This window comes from Rhineura floridana, chromosome 15 (genome assembly GCF_030035675.1).
Source record: "Rhineura floridana isolate rRhiFlo1 chromosome 15, rRhiFlo1.hap2, whole genome shotgun sequence".
Lineage (NCBI taxonomy): Eukaryota > Metazoa > Chordata > Lepidosauria > Squamata > Rhineuridae > Rhineura > Rhineura floridana.
Window position 1 is genome coordinate 30,945,572 of NC_084494.1, and position 16,433 is coordinate 30,962,004.

General features: G+C 44.5%; 1 protein-coding gene across 6 annotated transcripts in view; it reads left to right on the forward strand.

Moving 5' to 3' along the window:
• The first annotated feature begins 390 nt into the window (after positions 1–390).
• Positions 391–16,433, forward strand: part of POU2F2 (POU class 2 homeobox 2) — a 42,564-nt gene continuing 26,521 nt past the window's right edge. For 3 of the 6 annotated variants that reach the window (XM_061596275.1, XM_061596280.1, XM_061596281.1), the window contains exons 1-4: positions 391–440; positions 11,663–11,728; positions 14,524–14,558; positions 14,681–14,737. In XM_061596275.1, coding sequence (XP_061452259.1) covers positions 413–440; positions 11,663–11,728; positions 14,524–14,558; positions 14,681–14,737 — 186 coding nt within the window. In that variant the 5' untranslated portion in view covers positions 391–412. Of the gene's footprint in view, positions 441–4,286; positions 4,365–4,533; positions 4,620–6,210; positions 6,284–11,662; positions 11,729–14,523; positions 14,559–14,680; positions 14,738–16,433 lie in introns of those variants that run through there. The other 3 variants (XM_061596279.1, XM_061596276.1, XM_061596278.1) reach the window with 3 other exon arrangements.

Consider the following 16,433-nt stretch of genomic DNA (forward strand, 5'->3'; position numbering starts at 1 on the left):
GCATGTGAAAGCATGTGGCGTGTGCCTTTTATACAATCCCTTCACGCCATGTCAATGTAGGGTGTCTAGGAATGTGTGCATTACAGCCCTTGGTACAGCAAATACAAATGTGGATACAGGGGTAATTGGCACATAACACACATGCACACGCACATGTGTTGTGTGCCAGTCCTTGCAGCGTTCTTCACTCCACCATGCACACCCCGCGATGGCTTCTTCCTCCCAGCTGCTTCCTGCCACATTCACTGTTCTTGCTTCTCAAGCACCAGGGGACTCCCCCAGCTCTGCCCCAAGCTCAGAGGCCCTTCCTTGTCCCGCCCCCCGCCCTTCCCCTCTCTGGAAGAGGTGCTGGCTGTCAGTGTCAGGCGGGGCCCTCCAGTGCCCTCTCTCCTGCACCAGAAGCATCGTAACTATGGTGAATTCAGGCCTGTGGGTGACAGGTAAGTGACAATGGGTGTGTCCTGGTGCTAAACGAGAGCATGAGCCACAAGCAATGATGCCCCTGTCACACCCCACCTTCCACTCTTTTAAAACGTATTGTCTGTCCAGCCCTGTCTTCTGTGGAGTTCAGTGCAAAAGTGAAGGGAGAGGAGAAGGTTAGGAGAAAGAGACTCCTGGGGTTGGGAGGGGATGAAGCATGGGAGGGGTGAAAAGCAAAAAGGATTGGAGGCCTTTGAGAGAAGGGACATATTCTCTAGTGGGGCTTCTGTGCCTAAGAGCTGCCACTGCCTGCCTGGGAGAGAGAATAGGGAAGCTTTTCTTTTTTAGCATGGAGATGTGGGGTCAGGGAGAGGGAGCACCACACCTAATCTCTGCTTGTTGCTCAGCTGTTAAAAGTCACAGGAGCCCTCCTAGAAAAAAGATGGCAACCTAAGAAGAAATGCAAGACAGGATTGCCAGTTTTGCAACTAGCCACTCTAGCCATTCCTATAGCGACAACTTGATAGGCTGCTATTAGCAAGTGATGCTTATCTCCTTATTGTGAAAAGTTTCACTCTGCTGTTAAAGACCAGGCTGTGGTCACTAAGCAAACTAAGTTGGCTCCCAGTGTCTCCCTCAAGCTTATTTCCGTCTTGTAGTGTAGGGATGAAGTGCCTGTGGCCCTCCTGGTGTTGCTGGACTCCAGCCCCCATTCTCCCTGACCATTGGTTGTGCTGGCTGGGGCTGACGAAAGGTGGAGTTGGAGGGCCACAGCTTCCCCATCCTTACTATAAAGTGCCCATATGCAAAAGGAGAAAGGTCTTTTGTACCTTTGCTAGTTGTTTGGATGAGACTTATTTTTGCTGGTGCACCTTGTCATTGCAGGAACTAATAAGATTCCCTCTGCTGTGGATTCATTAAAAGGGCCAGGAGCTTTGCCTTCCTTTGAATCTGCCCCCCAGCTGTTTTGATCCCACTGTTTCCCTACAGAGGGCACTATAGAGAGAAAAGGCAGGAAAATGAGGGGCTGACTATTAGGGGTGAGAGGAGAGCTGCTCGGAGGAGCTGCCAAAGAGGCTGGGTTCTGGGGTTCTGTTTTTAGCCGGGGTTTCAGTAAATTGGAGGCTTTTTTTAAAACATCTAAAAATGTGAAAGGGAAGCAGAAGTGAAAGCCGGCAAAGGGTGTCTAGCAGTTGGGGAGGGGGAGAGGCTGGGAAAGCAGCTTGTTTCAAGCCCTGCTGTAGCTGCCAGGTCTCCCTGAGAGAGCCTGTGCACTTTTCAGAGTCCCAGTGAAGAGGACATAACCTGAAGCCCTGCCCTGAAAAAAGCCATACTTGGTAAAATACTGTACAGGAGACCTCTTGGGTGTGGCAATGGGGGTTGCCACTTTTTTATGGGTTCTGCTCCTGTGTCTTCCTAACAGTAACCTGAGACACAGACAGTCAGCTGGTGAAGCTTTTCCTGTAGAGATAAAACTTTCCCCAACAAATTACTGATTAAATTCTTGCATGTCAGGTTGCTGATAAAGGCACAGGAGCAGGGTAAGGGGGAAATGGCAGCTCTGCTTCCCTTAAGCAGCAATCTTGAACCTTTTCAGACTCAGGATGCACTTTTCATCCTGATCTGCAACTTCAGGCCCACTTTTTAAAATGTTCTACTATTTGTGTATTTTTCTTTTCTGTTTTCCTCCTCTGGATGCTTCCAGGCTGTGACTATTTTTAGGTGGGATTAAATCACTAATGGTAAATTCAGGAGGGTGTATCCAACTAAGTTTTACTCAGAGCAGATCCCTTGAAATTAATGGCTCCAACTCAGTCATGTTCATTAATTTCAGTGGGTCTATTCTGAATAGAACTAGCATTGGATACAACACAGGGTGCACAATTAAAGCTGATTTGGAGTTCCTGGGAAACAAACCCACTTCCCCAAAGAATCAGACTTTCTGTGAAAAGGAAAGTGATGGGAAAATGAACTGGAAAGTATAGGATAAAATTTGCTTGATTATAGGGATGGGTGAATCTGGCAGTTTGGGTTTCTCTCAGTTCTTCATTTTTCTAATCTGAATGCAGTTCTCCACATTGCCACATCAGTTTTGCGACTTTAAAGAAAGTCGTCATGAACATTCATTAGGATTTTAGTATGAATTTCTCCTAATATACCTTTGGGTGCACTTTTGCCTAATAAACACATTTCTGCAAAGCTCTATCCCATAATACATTTTGGTATGTTATTTTCACTAACACTTGCATTTTATGCACACTTTACCCTAATATATATGTTTTAGTACATGTTACTTGGCTGAATAAATGCACTGCAAAATCCAGAGAAGTGTGAATATTGTAATATGGCTGTGTTTTGGTTTGTGTATTGTTTTGGAAAGTACGAATTAGGTAGACTTGTTGTTAAATGTGAATGAATCAAATTTCCCCCCTCTCATCCCTACTTGATAGTACTGTATAACTACCCTGCAAACAAAGCAGAATGAATTCTCAATGAATAGTTGACGTTTCTAACCTCCTTGCAAAGAAATCAGGATGCTCAATAAACTGGTTGTCTGAAGCAACTTCTCTCTGTCTCTCTCCCCTTATCTTTTTTTCTGAGGCTCTATTTCTGTGTGTGCTTCTTTTTTTAAAGAAGATCATAAACAATCAAAAAAGTAGTAGTACCTGTAGTCTCACGAATCTTTAGGTCAGGCTGCAACAATCCAGTTGTGGGTCCCAACCCCACTAGCTGAAGCCCAGTGCTAAAGCATCTGCAAATGCTATCCATATTGGAGATACTTATTGCCGTGATCCTAAAGAAGAGGACTGCCAGACTGTAACCTGGAGAATTTATCTGTACTTTTTAAAAACCATACGCATGCAGCAGAAGAAATAGCTACTTCTGAACCTCCTACCGTTTTCCTTATCACATCTTGCTGCTAAAAGAATGAGATTTTCTCCACAGTAAAGTGGGATGGAGGACGAACAGAGGTCTTGGGGAAGTCTGGGACAGGAGATGCAGCTGGACTGGAGTCTCTTTCACTCCTTTGGTGTGGTTAAAAAATAAAAGTAAAGGGTTGTATTCAACTACGTCCTACTCAGAGCAGACCCATTAAAATAAATGAAGTTAACCATGTCTATTCACTTCCATGGATCTACTCTAAGTAGGACTAGCATTAAATACCACCCACCCAAGGCCTCCAAGTTGCAACCTGAAAACTATAGTGAAAATTGTAAAGGCACATCTCATATACAGACATTAATACATGATATGTTTTGACACATGCCTGTTACGTGCTTCATGCACAGAGATGTACACTGCCACACATAACACCCCCTGCATCACATACATGCACAAATTACCACCGTTGGTGCTGCTATTTTATTTTGGCTTAGCAACCAGCAATGGCTAAGCCCTGTACAGAATGTGCATGAGAAGCAAAAACTCAGTAAGGGAAGCCTTTCCGGTAAGAGAGGGTTTGTTGTTGTTGTTTTGGCAGATACAGTACATTTACCTGTTGGGACTGTTATTTTTCCTGAAGTCCATATAGGCAGACATAGGCAAAACTCCCTCCCCTTATATATCAGACAAGTGCCATCTCTCTTGTCTTTGTGGCACCTAATATAGGATTTCCTTTTCCAACAAGCCTTTTCAGTGAAGATTTTTATCCCAGCCAGTATATGTATTGGATTTGAAGTTGTTTTTATTGTTGATTTATTGTTAATCAAGATGATTTCATGGGAAACAATCCATAAATTAATTAAATAAATATAAATAACACAGCAACTGACATAATTCTTACCCATAGGACCATGATGAAAATAATTTAGGGTTGCCACTTTTTTTGTCTTGCTGGTCTGTTATGTCGTTAACATTTGTTAGTCCTGTGTAGTATTTGCCCCCAGAGCTACATGACATGCAGAATTCAGTAGAGGACGATTTTCCCATCATGGTATCTTCATGTAAGAAAAAACATTGCCAATTTTTTTTAAAAAAATTGCCTTGTAAATTTTCTGCCTTTCACGGAAGCCTTGCTAGGAGGAGGGAATCAGGGAAAGTACCAATTCCTGAAAGGGAATTTAATCCTCTTGGGTTTAAGAATGGTACTTCAATTTCGCGTATTTGTAAACCAAATGAAAGAGCCTGTTGGTGGGAAGGTATATTTAATTTGAAAATAGGGTCTTCCTTTTTGGTATTGAATTAACAACATTCAGAAGGTGAGTTTATAAGTTGTTTTTAGTGTCTCTTGTGGGGAAAAAACCCTTTAGCTTCTATTCTTCCTCAAAACCAACTCAATTGCCTCTTACTCATACATACATACTGCCTCCCCATTATCTTTGATCAGAGGTTATAGAAACGTCTGACCTTTTTTCTAAATGTTATCATCCCCATGATCGGTCACCTTACTGTTGGGTGTTTGCAGCAATGAGTGCAACTGGTCATGCTGTGTATAGGGCTGCCACCCCTCCTGGTATTGCTCCTGTACCTTTAACAGTAGTTTGGCAGTCAGAAATGAAGGAGGTGAACTTTTGATCATTATCACTTCATCAATATAGCAGGAAAAAACTTCAGCTGCTTGATTTCTGCTTGGCAGGGCTATTTAAAAAGGTGGCAAGCCTAATTGCGTATATTCCTCAAACCTATTTTGGACCTGCTTGACTTCTGATGTCCCTGCACATCTATGTCATTCCTTTCTCCTTCCATATCTTGATTCTTAAACCTTGTCCCCTTAACTATCCTCTCGTAAGGCTGCCTTGAGCCTCTTCACTGGTGATATGTTTCCTTTGTTCATTCCAAGATAGAGGCCTCGGCATGGAAGGAATCTGCTGCTTATCACAACTGATGCACTGGGCACTTCCAGACTGTCACTATTTTTGGGTGGGATTCAAACATATCCCAGCAAATTCAGACTCTGCAATTAAAGCTGATTTGGAGCATTTGTTAAACAAAACCACTTCCCCAAAGATCAGACTTTTTACGATAAGGAAAGTGACAGGAAAATGAACTGGAAAGTGTGGTTGCCAGCCTCCAAGAGGTCTTCTGTATCTTTAAAAGTTGAGCAGGGGGAAGGGAGAATTCCACCTTGTGGTTTTTCCCATTACACCGTTGCAAGAACACCTGCACTTGGCTGACTTTCTCTTCTCCTAAAGATACAGGATCAGTCTCAGGCCTTGAACCTGGCAACCCTACTCAGGATAGTTTGAGTATCAGCATGGACTCTCTGCACCCTCCTGCCAGGTTGCACCTTTCCCCTGGCTGCTTCCCTGGATTTCTGATCAGATGCAGAAGTATTGTATGTTGCCTAGAGGATGTATTTCATGAGGTGACTAATATAATTAATAAATAAATAAGTGTGGCAAAATGCTCCTTAGCCTTTGACAGGATGCAGAGCACTGATACAGATGACCAAACTACATCTCAGGAAACGTGTAACCTTTTGTATACCGTCCTGTCGAGCAGTAAGGAGAATTTTACCACATAGAAGGTGGCAAAATGGTTGCCTGTGCCTGATCTAATGTGCAGTTACAACTATTACATATGTGCTGTGGTTGGCTACGTTCAGGCAATGGTAGTCTATATTATTCATTGAATGTGAAAACCAAACCAGGGGGTGGCCTCACTTTGCTTGTGCTCCATGCCCTGTCCCATGAGGTCTAGCCTACTTCAACAGGGCTCCATCTCTCTTGTTAGAGTGTGACTCATTAAGCTTATGCAAATCAGAGGGGAACAGCCGGTGATAAGGCTCCAAGCGGAGACAGCAGCTTAGGGGAAGGCAATCCTCTTTCCCCCTCCCTGTCCTTCAGTGCTGGGCTGGTCCAGGTAGGAGCCGGAGGGCCAGGAGAATAGGGCAGAACTGTCCTCCGCCGCCCACCAAGCCTCTGTAAGCAAGGAGGCCATTCCTTTTTTGGTGAGGTAGTTTTGAGGTCAGACTGGAGGAAGGAAAGCAGTGCAAATCTGCTCACTAAACCTTTCCATTGTGGGGTGTGTGGGGTGAGTTTGCTTCAATCACTTTCAGTTATTGTGTGTAGGCCCAGCCATGCCTCAAATAGTTACATTCACGCTGCGCAGTTGGGCCTGTGTAATATTAGGACAGAGGTCTTTCCCCCTTCAGACAAAAAGACTTCTAGTGCTACAATGATGGGGCAAAAAGCACCTAGGGTGGGGAAAGTCCACCCTCTGACTCCCCTCAGAATTTTATCCAAACCTTGTCTCCCCAGTGGTGTTCTTTGTCTGGTGTGACCTCTACTGGCAGCACATTCCCTATGCTCAGGATTAGGTATGTCGATTTGTGGGACTCCTGAGAGCCATGGACTGGAATTGATGACTTTGCAGTTTTAACTATCTGTGGAAGGTCTTTGTTACTTCTGCCCCTCCCTCCCCAACTTGGGGAAGCTGGGTGGGTGGTGGCAGAGGCCTCCCTTGGCAAAGTTTCTCTTTCTGTTATGAGCTGCTGCTAGGGGAAAAGCTTTTCTTAGCGCTCAAGTCACACCGCCCAGGATTTAGCCTTCGTAGTGCCATTTCTATGACCCTCCGTGGTGCAGAGTGGTAAGCGGTGGTAACGCAGCCAAAGCTCTGCTCACGGCTGGAGTTCGATTCCAACGGAAGGAGGAAGTCGAATCTCCGGTAAAAGGGGTCGAGGTCCACTCAGCCTTCCATCCATCCGTGGTCGGTAAAATGAGTACCCGGCATATACTGGGGGGTAAAGAAAGGCCGGGGAAGGAACTGGCAATCCCACCCCATATATACGGTCTGCCTAGTAAACATCGCAAGACGTCACCCTAAGAGTCGGAAACGACTCGCATTATAAGTGCAGGGACATCTTTACCTTTAGTGCCATTTCTGGTTCCCATGTGGGGTAGCTTGGGAGACTGTGGGAAGGAGAAAATGTAGCAATGTAGCATGTATGGGAAGGGAAAGGTTTGCCTCTTTTTATTTTTTCTTGCACAGAATCCGTGTTAGAAAAAGCAACCTTCGACTCTCATCTCTGCACCTTCTGTCATACTGGGGTGGTGGGGGATGCCTCATACAAAGCAGGCCCTAGGATAAATAGTGTTTTGAGCAAGGAGTGCCTTTGGCGTCCCACCGAGTGTGGTCACCTTTGCAGGGCCACCCAGAGGGTTTATGGGGGCTGGTGCAGGTGTGATGTTGGGGGCACTGCTGCTGCCCCCTACAGGAATCCATGCATGTGTGTACAAAGCTGGTGGGCACATGTGAGAATTATTGCATGCATGGACTACATGTGAACATTCTTGTATACAGCTCCTCCTTGCCCTGGGGTTAAGCAGAATGAATGATGTGCTTCATTTTTTTTTACATGAGGATAAGGGAATAGGGATCGGGTTGTGTTTCTCCCAAGTACTTCCCCCTTCTGCCAGAGCTTTCTGCTTCCTGGGGCTCAGTCTTACATGTCTTCTGGTTGTGGCCAGCTGCTGGCCTTCTTCACCACTCGCTCACAAAGGCTTAAGGCTTGGCCTTGAAAATTACTCTCCAGTGGCACCCTGCCTGGAAATCTTCACTCACATGTACTCCACAGATTTTTACCTGATGCAAATGACATCAAAGTAGAAAGTGAAAAAGAAACATAGGCTGTAAACACACAGTTTGGCAGATTAAAGCATTTCCATTAGCCACACCAGGAGGGGGAACGGTTTGATATGTTGATCACTTGCAAAATCTCTTTGAAGCTGAATTAAAACACACACACAAGCTGCTCCCACCAGGTTTTACAGTAAAAAAAAAAAAGGGTGGGGTTTGACTAGAGTTGTGTGCCCCCATTTTCAGAAGAGAGAGGTAGAGACCCGCTGGAAGAACAGTGAGTGTGTTTCTACCCATACTTTAAAGTTAATTGTAGGAAGTTTATTTTTGTAGTAAGTACCCAAACAACCTGTAGAACCTTGAAAAAAAGATTACAGACATTGCTTTTTGCCACTCTAGCTCACTGCAGACTTTACATTTAAAAAAACAGCCTCTGAGCTCAGCTTGATGTCCCCTTGTGCTTGGCGTTCCAGGCAACCACCCAACTCGCCCACCCTAAAGCCAGTCCTGGCCTCATACGTGTGATTTGTACTAATGAAAAATGATACGGAGTAAGGGGTGAGCAAAGAGGGAGGTAGCCAAGTTTGCTGGAGATACTAAATTATTCAGGAGAGTCAAAAATTCAGGGGGAGTTAATGGAAAAAGCGGTGGTAGTGGGATTACTAAATGACAGGGCACTGATGCAGGGAAGTGGTGAGGTACTGGTTAATGGTGGCATTGGCACTAGCCTGTGGATGTCTGAGATGCTAGTACAACTACTGAATCTTCAGTGAGATATACTTAACATTCCAAATAGTGATAAACATATTAGCTTGTAGCGGGAGTAGGGAATGGAAACAATTGTGATTTATTACTGGGAAAATTTGATTTCAGTACCACAGACACAGATTGTGAGAAATCGGAACAGCTAAGTAACAACTGAGCAATAAAACGATCATCTGGGAAAGCACTTGATAAAAATGTGCTAGATGCAAACATTGCATACTTCTGTTCCAACCAATCATAAGAATATCACCAGAGCTGTGCTGAAGTAAGCCAACCAGATGCTTCTGGGAAGCCCACAAGCAAGGCATGGGGAACAGCCCTCTCCTGGTGTTTGTTTGTCTTTAGCATGTGGCATCCAGAGATATATGGCACCTAGACTTGGAAAACAGCTATCCTGATGACTAATAGCTACTAAACTAATGACTAATTAATACAGGCCCCATATGCACTACACATCTAAAGCACTCATGTGCTATTTCAAACAGTAATGGCTTCCCCCAAAGAATACTGGGAACTAGTTTTTTAAGGATGCCAAGACTAGGAGACTCCTGTTCCCCTGAGAGAACTATAATTTCCAGAGTGGTTTCACAACCTATCCCTCTTCCCAGACCAGGGAACTCTGGGAATTGTAGGTCTGTGAGGGGAATAGTGGTCTCTTAACAACTCTCAGTGCCCTGAACAAACTACAGTTCCCAGGATTCTTTGAGGGGAGCCATGACTGTTGAAGCGGTATGACAATGCTTTACATGTATAGAGCAGCTGAGGCCACAATCTCTTGCAAAAGATAGTACTACCTAAACAACAGCAACCTCCTGCCATTTATATCTTGGAGCTTTCTGCCTTTTGCCGTTGTTAGGCAAGCTAAAATTTAAGGGTGCCATATTTTGTACAAAATTTGCAATCTGAAATGGCGCCATCATGCCTCAGGGTGGGGGTGGGGCTAGTTCCAGGCATAGGGGCAGCATGGGAGAAGGCATGGAAAGGGGAGTGGGAGATTTTATTTCTCCAACATGGATTCTCCATTATGTGAGAAGATGCTGTAAGAACATAAGAAGAGTCCTGCTGTGTTAGGCCAAAGGTCTTATCTACTCCAGCATCTTGCTTCCTTCTCATAGTAACTAGCCGGAAACATCAGGAAAGCCCACCAGTAAGGTATGGAGGCAAGAGCCTTACCCAGCTGTTGCCCCTCCAGCAACTAGTATTCAGAGGTAGATTACCTCTGGACATGGAGGTTCAATTTAACTATCATTGCTATTTATTTATTATTTGTTAAATTTATATCCAACCCTTCCTCCCAGAGGAGCCCTGGGCGGACTGACAGACCTCTCCTTTTCCCTGAATTTGGCTAATCCCCTTTTAAGCTGTCTAAACCAGTGGCCACTGCCACTGCCTCTGGTTGTAGAAATTAATTATGTCTTTGATGAAGAACCACTTGCTTTTGTTATGGAGCAAAGCAGGTGAGATGGTGGCCAGTTCTTAGGCACAGTCTAACTGTACCAGTCATGTAGAAAGAGGAGTTATGGGGGCCTGATTTTTCAAAGCACAAAGGTTGATGAGAACAGACATCCACTCTAATTTCACCCCAAGTGCTTTTCTCCTCAGCCAGGCTCACTTTCAATATTGTAGCCTGGCTGAGGAGAAAAGCACTTGGGGAGAGAATTTAAGAGGAGGCAGCAACCCTTGGGTGGGGGGAGGAGTCTCTTCACCCACGGATTCCTTTTGCTTTCAAAAGCAGTCACCTCATTTCCATTCGGTTTGGACAGTTCTATGTTTAAACACACAGAACTGCCACCATCATGTGTAGTTTGGCCATGTGAGGGCAGGTGTTAAGAGTACAGGGATGTAGCAGAATGTAACCGGAGACTGCAGGGGAGGGAGGGGGAGAGAGAGATGGGCTGAAAAAACAACTCTATTGCCCTTAGCACTGAATTTATTGAAGGCAGTACTAATCTGAGATATCTCTTCAACCATAAGGACTAGAAACATTCAACTCTTTTTTTTAAAAAAAATGAGGGTTCTGAGACACTGTGATGTCAAAATCTCATAGCTGGTTTTATAAAATGAACTACCATGTCTTCACCCTTTATGCCCATCCTCTCATCCATCACATCTATTGTCCATTTGTTTTTAGATAGCAATAATGATAGAGAGCCAGTGTGGCGTAGTGGTTAAGGTGCTGGACTGGTTCGAATCCCCACACAGCCGTGAAGCGCACTGGGTGACCTTGGGCCAGTCACTGCCTGTCAGCCTCGTGAAAACCCTATTCATAGGGTCACCATAAGTCGGAATTGACTTGAAGGCAGTACATTTACATTTTTTAATGATAGATGGAAACATTCAGCTCCAGATTAGGGCCTCCTGCAAGAAGGTGGAAGGACAAATATGGTGTCAGAGACTGCAGGTTCCAAACAGGGATGTAGCCATGGGGCAGGGGGAAGGACAAGTAGACTTTAGAGGCCTGGTCCTCTCAGGGATATTCCAGGTCCCTTCTCTGAATTCTTTAGAAAGAGAAAGTAATGATTGCTTTTATGTGGGGAGATAATTAGGAAAACTGTACAAGCAGTATTCTGCCCACTTGCTCAATAAAAAGTAAACTACCATTCAGTATTCTGGCCAACACAATGGAAAGACATGGTAGGACGGAGATGTAGTTGAACGTCATCTCCCATAAGCCCTAGCTAACATGGCCAATGGTCAGGGATGATGGGAGCTGGAGTCCAACAACAGCAGGAGGGCCACAGATTCCCCATACCTACACAGGGCTACTGAGTACTGATACAACTAGGTACTTATTTTCAATTTTTATACCATTTAAATGTTACTGTATTGATATTTAATACTTTAAACTCTTTAGGTTCTGGATGTCCTGCGTTGATTTCCCCTGCTGTCATTTCATGTACCTTTACTCAGCGCTCATCCTCATCTTCCTCCCACCCACCCTCTTTTATGTCTCCTATAGAAGTAAGAATGTCTAAGCCCCTGGAGCTGGAGAAGGCGCGGCTGGAGCTGCAAGAGGAACACACAGGTAGCAATGCCTTGAGTGAGGGAATGTGGATTTACTCATTCATTGTATTAAAAAGCTAGCAAAATATCCATCATTATGACCTTTGAAGAGTGGGTAGGTGATGGTAGGTCACTGAGTGACCCCACTACAGACTTTTTCTCCCTGCCCCCATCATCCTCCAACTGTGTCCAACAGCCTGTTTTCTTTCTCCCATTAAGGTTAACCCGGGGGTCAGAGAGACTAGGCCCTGACTTTCATTTGTGTTGCCCTACCCTGAGTTCCTTTCCTTGGCCATTCTAGAATGTAACAAACAGACAAACCTAGGAAGTAGCCTTCATATAATATGAAGAATGTGTTTTGTGATAATATATACTCTTCTTGATTAGTTTGTAAACTTCCTTTGGATCTGAATGGACAGAGGGCAGCTTTACATGAGAATTCCTCCCACCATTCTGCATTATTTTTAAAAAAAGAGGTTTTAGACCCAGTAAATTATACCAAGCAAGAAATAAGCAGCTAAGCTAAGATAACTTACTTGATAACTTACCTTTGCACTAGCAGGTTTTGGCCTTGAATTGGGATGGGATCCGTTGGCCAGTGCTGCTTCAAAAGCATTCTGTTGACCTAACCAGTGGTATCGATTCAAGTTTGTCCGCTATCCATCACATACCAATCCAATTTTTTTCTCCCCAAAATTATCAGTATTAATATTGATATTTTGAAAAGAAATATCAATAAATGAAAGAAAATATCAATATTTTGAAAGGAAAGTGGCTTTGCCTCGTCCTCTGCGACTGAGGCTGGTCAGTTTTCACATTAGCTAACAGAGACCAGCTGTTTTCCTTTTGGAAAGGAAAGAAGGAAAACAGCTTTCAGTGCCCCCCCATCTCCCACTATCCTGTCTGCCTGTCAGTCCATCCATCCAACCATTGCATCCTTCTTCTCTCCTTCTGCCTGTTTTCCTGTCCATCCCTCCATCCTCCCGCCACCCACATACCCAGCTTTTCCCTTCCCTTCCCCTATCTCCATTGCTGGTCCTGGCTGGTCTGTATGCTGCCTGGGGTGTGTGCCTCTGCTGCCTACAATGCAACCACTCACTGCTGCCAATCACATGTTGTGCCCCCTCCCTGCTGAATGCAGCTCACACACGTGCACACACACGTACACATTCATTCACACACACAGCAGGGGGAGGGAGGGAATTAGCAAGCAAAGACAGGCTCATCGGTTTCAGACACGTTCTCCCTCCCTTGTACCAGTCAATTTCAGTTGGAAGTAAAGCAGGCTGATCAGTTTAAGTTATATTCCATGTAGGATCAATAAACAGAGATAGCAGACCTGCGAATTATCAGGGAGTTCAATGCCAATTCTGATTTCATTGAAATCGTAGCCCACCTCTAGCCTTGAACAAGTTTTAGTGGAACAAAACTGGGGGGGGGGAGGGCAAGGGAGGCATGATGAAAAATGGCTGGGAGGAGGGTGTCTGGGGACTGAGAAAAGAAACAATGAGAAGTCCTGAAAGTGATTGCAGAGTTGAGGTTTGGGAAGGAAGCAGGCAGTGTCTGGTACGAAGAGCGACCCTTATTAGATTGTTTAGTGGCCCAACTCACTCCTTGGTTGAAAGAAAGGAAGGTACCAAATGCTGGACAAAAAAGGAGGAGACTTCAGAGATACACAAAAGACCATTTATTTGTCCAGCTCTAAAAGCAAGCTACATGTGCAACCCATTAACCATTCAGAATAAAAGCTCTTGCCCTTAAAAAACCTACTGTACTATAGAAATAAATGCAAATATTAGATACAACACCCCCAGCCTGTATATATTAATAACAAATCATTTTGAAAATGTCATTAATTAAATTAAATCCTCTTTCTTTAAAAACATGCCAACATTGTCCAGAATCCCTGAGAAAGAGTTTTAAGCATTGGGCAATAAATTGTCATCTGTGCACATTTGTCACCCTGGCCACTGCATCTGCTATCTTTAGTGTCCTTTTATTATCATCATCATCATCATCATCATCATCTGCCCTTCACCATAAGGTCCCAGGATGGTCACAGCTGTTTAAAACAGAACATTAAAAACAACTTAAAACAAATGACAATCACATGAATAGGGCAGGTCCTACGTGTGCATGCATGTGCAGTACCATAAGAAACCTCATAACCAGCATTGAAGTCAGTAGGGATGGAAGGATCTGTTAATTTCAGTTCTCTGTCTCATTTTTCTAATCTTAAATTCTGCAGCAATTTGTGATTTTTTTTAAAGAAAAGTCCTCATGAAAATTCTTCAGCATTTTAGTGCAAATTTCTCCTAATAAACACATTTTTGTATCCAGTTTTGACTAAGGTGCATATTACAAGCAAATTCTCCTAATACATTTTCTGTATGTTATTTTCACACATATTTTTAGGCCCACTTCCCCCTAATATATGCTTTTTGTAAACATTGGTGGGTTGGAGAACTGCTTTGCAAAATTTGGATAAGTGCAAATTTCTAAGGATGCTGTGTTTGGTTCTCATATTGTTTTGGAAAGTATGGATTTTGAAAGATTTGGCTTTCAATGCAAACTGAATTGACTTTCTCCCACATTCCTACATGCCAGCTACTGCGAGCAACAGAGAAAGGCAGAGGACCTGTGGGGAGGGGAGAGGAAGGGAAGATACAGAGGCCCAGCAGGCCCAGTCTGCCCTCTGGAACTCCTCTTGGGTAATGGAGGCCTCGGGAGGAGGGTTCAATACAAACTAGGAATGGGGATTCTTGAAGCTACCTTTGTACGGAGGCTTTGTGATGATTTTTTCTTCTTCGGTTCTAGATACAGAAAGAAATGGACCTGACACAAACCACCAGGTGAGAAAAGCTGGCCAGAAGCCAGAGATTGAAAGTAGGGGCAGGGAAGTAGTTATGGTAGACACTGAGGCATGCTCCCTGTCTGTCCACGGTGACTTGCTTCCTCTCTTTGTCCTTTGCAGACCCAGCAGAGCAAACCTTCCCCGTTCTCCTCATCCCCAACCAGCACCGGCACCAAGGTAAGTGCCAGCTTCTTGCCAATCCACTTGCAGCTTCCACTAGCATCACTAGGGAGCACTGTTTCTCCTCCAATTTTGAAGTGCCCCTGGCACTTTTCCTCCCTCTCCCATGGATGGTGCTGCTTGCAGATGTCCAAGTTGGTGAACCATTTGCAATACTGTTAGCAGCCACCGGGAGAACCAACATATCCCATTTGATGCAGAATTCCTATAACTCCATCCTAAACTCCAGTGCCCTGTTTGTTGGGATAGGCAGGCATGCCCCTGGTGCTCTTGCTTGGCCTCGGTGTTGCTCTCAGGGAGCTGTCTCTCTTCTCCACATGAAGCATCTCTAATGCAAAGCGTTCCCCTCAGATGCAAAATCCATCTGGCTTTCCTCACCATGCCAGTTCCCCATACATTTTTTTGAGTTTATTTATCTGCCGCCTTTCTACAGTGAGCTGTGCCCAAAGTGGCTTACGACAAACATTCAAAATATCAAAATACAAAACACTGAGGTAGGGGAAAGAAATGAGCTTACAAAGCAACCAATACATGTTTGCAGTACCATTGGTCTCCACCAGTAGGAACCATCTCCCATCAGTTTGTAGGGGTTACAGCCTGCTCTAAGAAGAAGCCTCCATTTTCTGTCTCCAGATATGGGGAACAAAGTTCAGTGTCCTCTAGATGTAACCTATAGGGAATCAAGATCCTACCGGTCATCTGTAGTCACCATTGCTGAATCTAGGGGTAGACACACACAAAAGACAGTAAACACACTAGTTGCCAGATCAAAGTGTGGGAGGGGGAATGGGTTGATCTGCCGATCAGTTGTGAAATCTCTTTGAAATGGAATTTTAAAAAACACACACACATTAGCTGCTCCCACTAGGTTTTACAGTAAAACGTAGTGGGGGTTGACTGGAGTCGTGTGCCCCTGTTTTCAGAAGAGAGAGGCAGAGATGCACTGGAACTGGCAGAACAGCGAGTGTGTTTCTACCCCTAGTGTCTGCAGGAGAAGCAGTAGTGTTGTGGCAAATTCAGAAGTGCGGGGTCCCTTCATAATAGCCACAGCCACACCACCTCACAGCAACACTCCTTTCTAAGATTATACAACCTTCTAAAATTAATCTGGCCAGGCTTGAATACTGCTTTCTGCTTCTCAGGCTGTAAAGACACTAGTGGCCAGATCAAAGCATTTCCATTAGCCACACCTGGAAGGGAAATGGGTTGATCTGCTGATCAGTTATGGAATCTCTGTGAAGCTCATTTTTTTAAACACGCATGCTCAAGCTGTTCCCACCAGGTTTTCCAGTAAAAAGTGGTGAGGTTTGACTAGGGTCATGCATCCCCATTTTCAGAAAAGAGAGGTGGAGACACACTGGAACTGGTAGAACAGTGAGTGTGTTTCTGCCCTTACTGACAAACTCATGGAGGGTAAGGCTATTCGCGGCCACTAGTCATGATGGCTGTATTACTTCCAGTATCAGAGGCAATATGCCTCTGAATACGTGCTGCTGGGGATCACAAGTGGGAGAGGACAATTTCATTCATGCCTTGATTCTGGGCTTCCCGTGAGCTTCTGATTACCTTGTGAGAACAGAATGCTAGGCTAGATAGGCTCATTTGGATGTTCTAAGGATGTGTACAAGGCAGTATGATGGAGACATCATAGCCCATGATTCAATATGTCTGTTTGTTTACTGCCCCTCTGTAT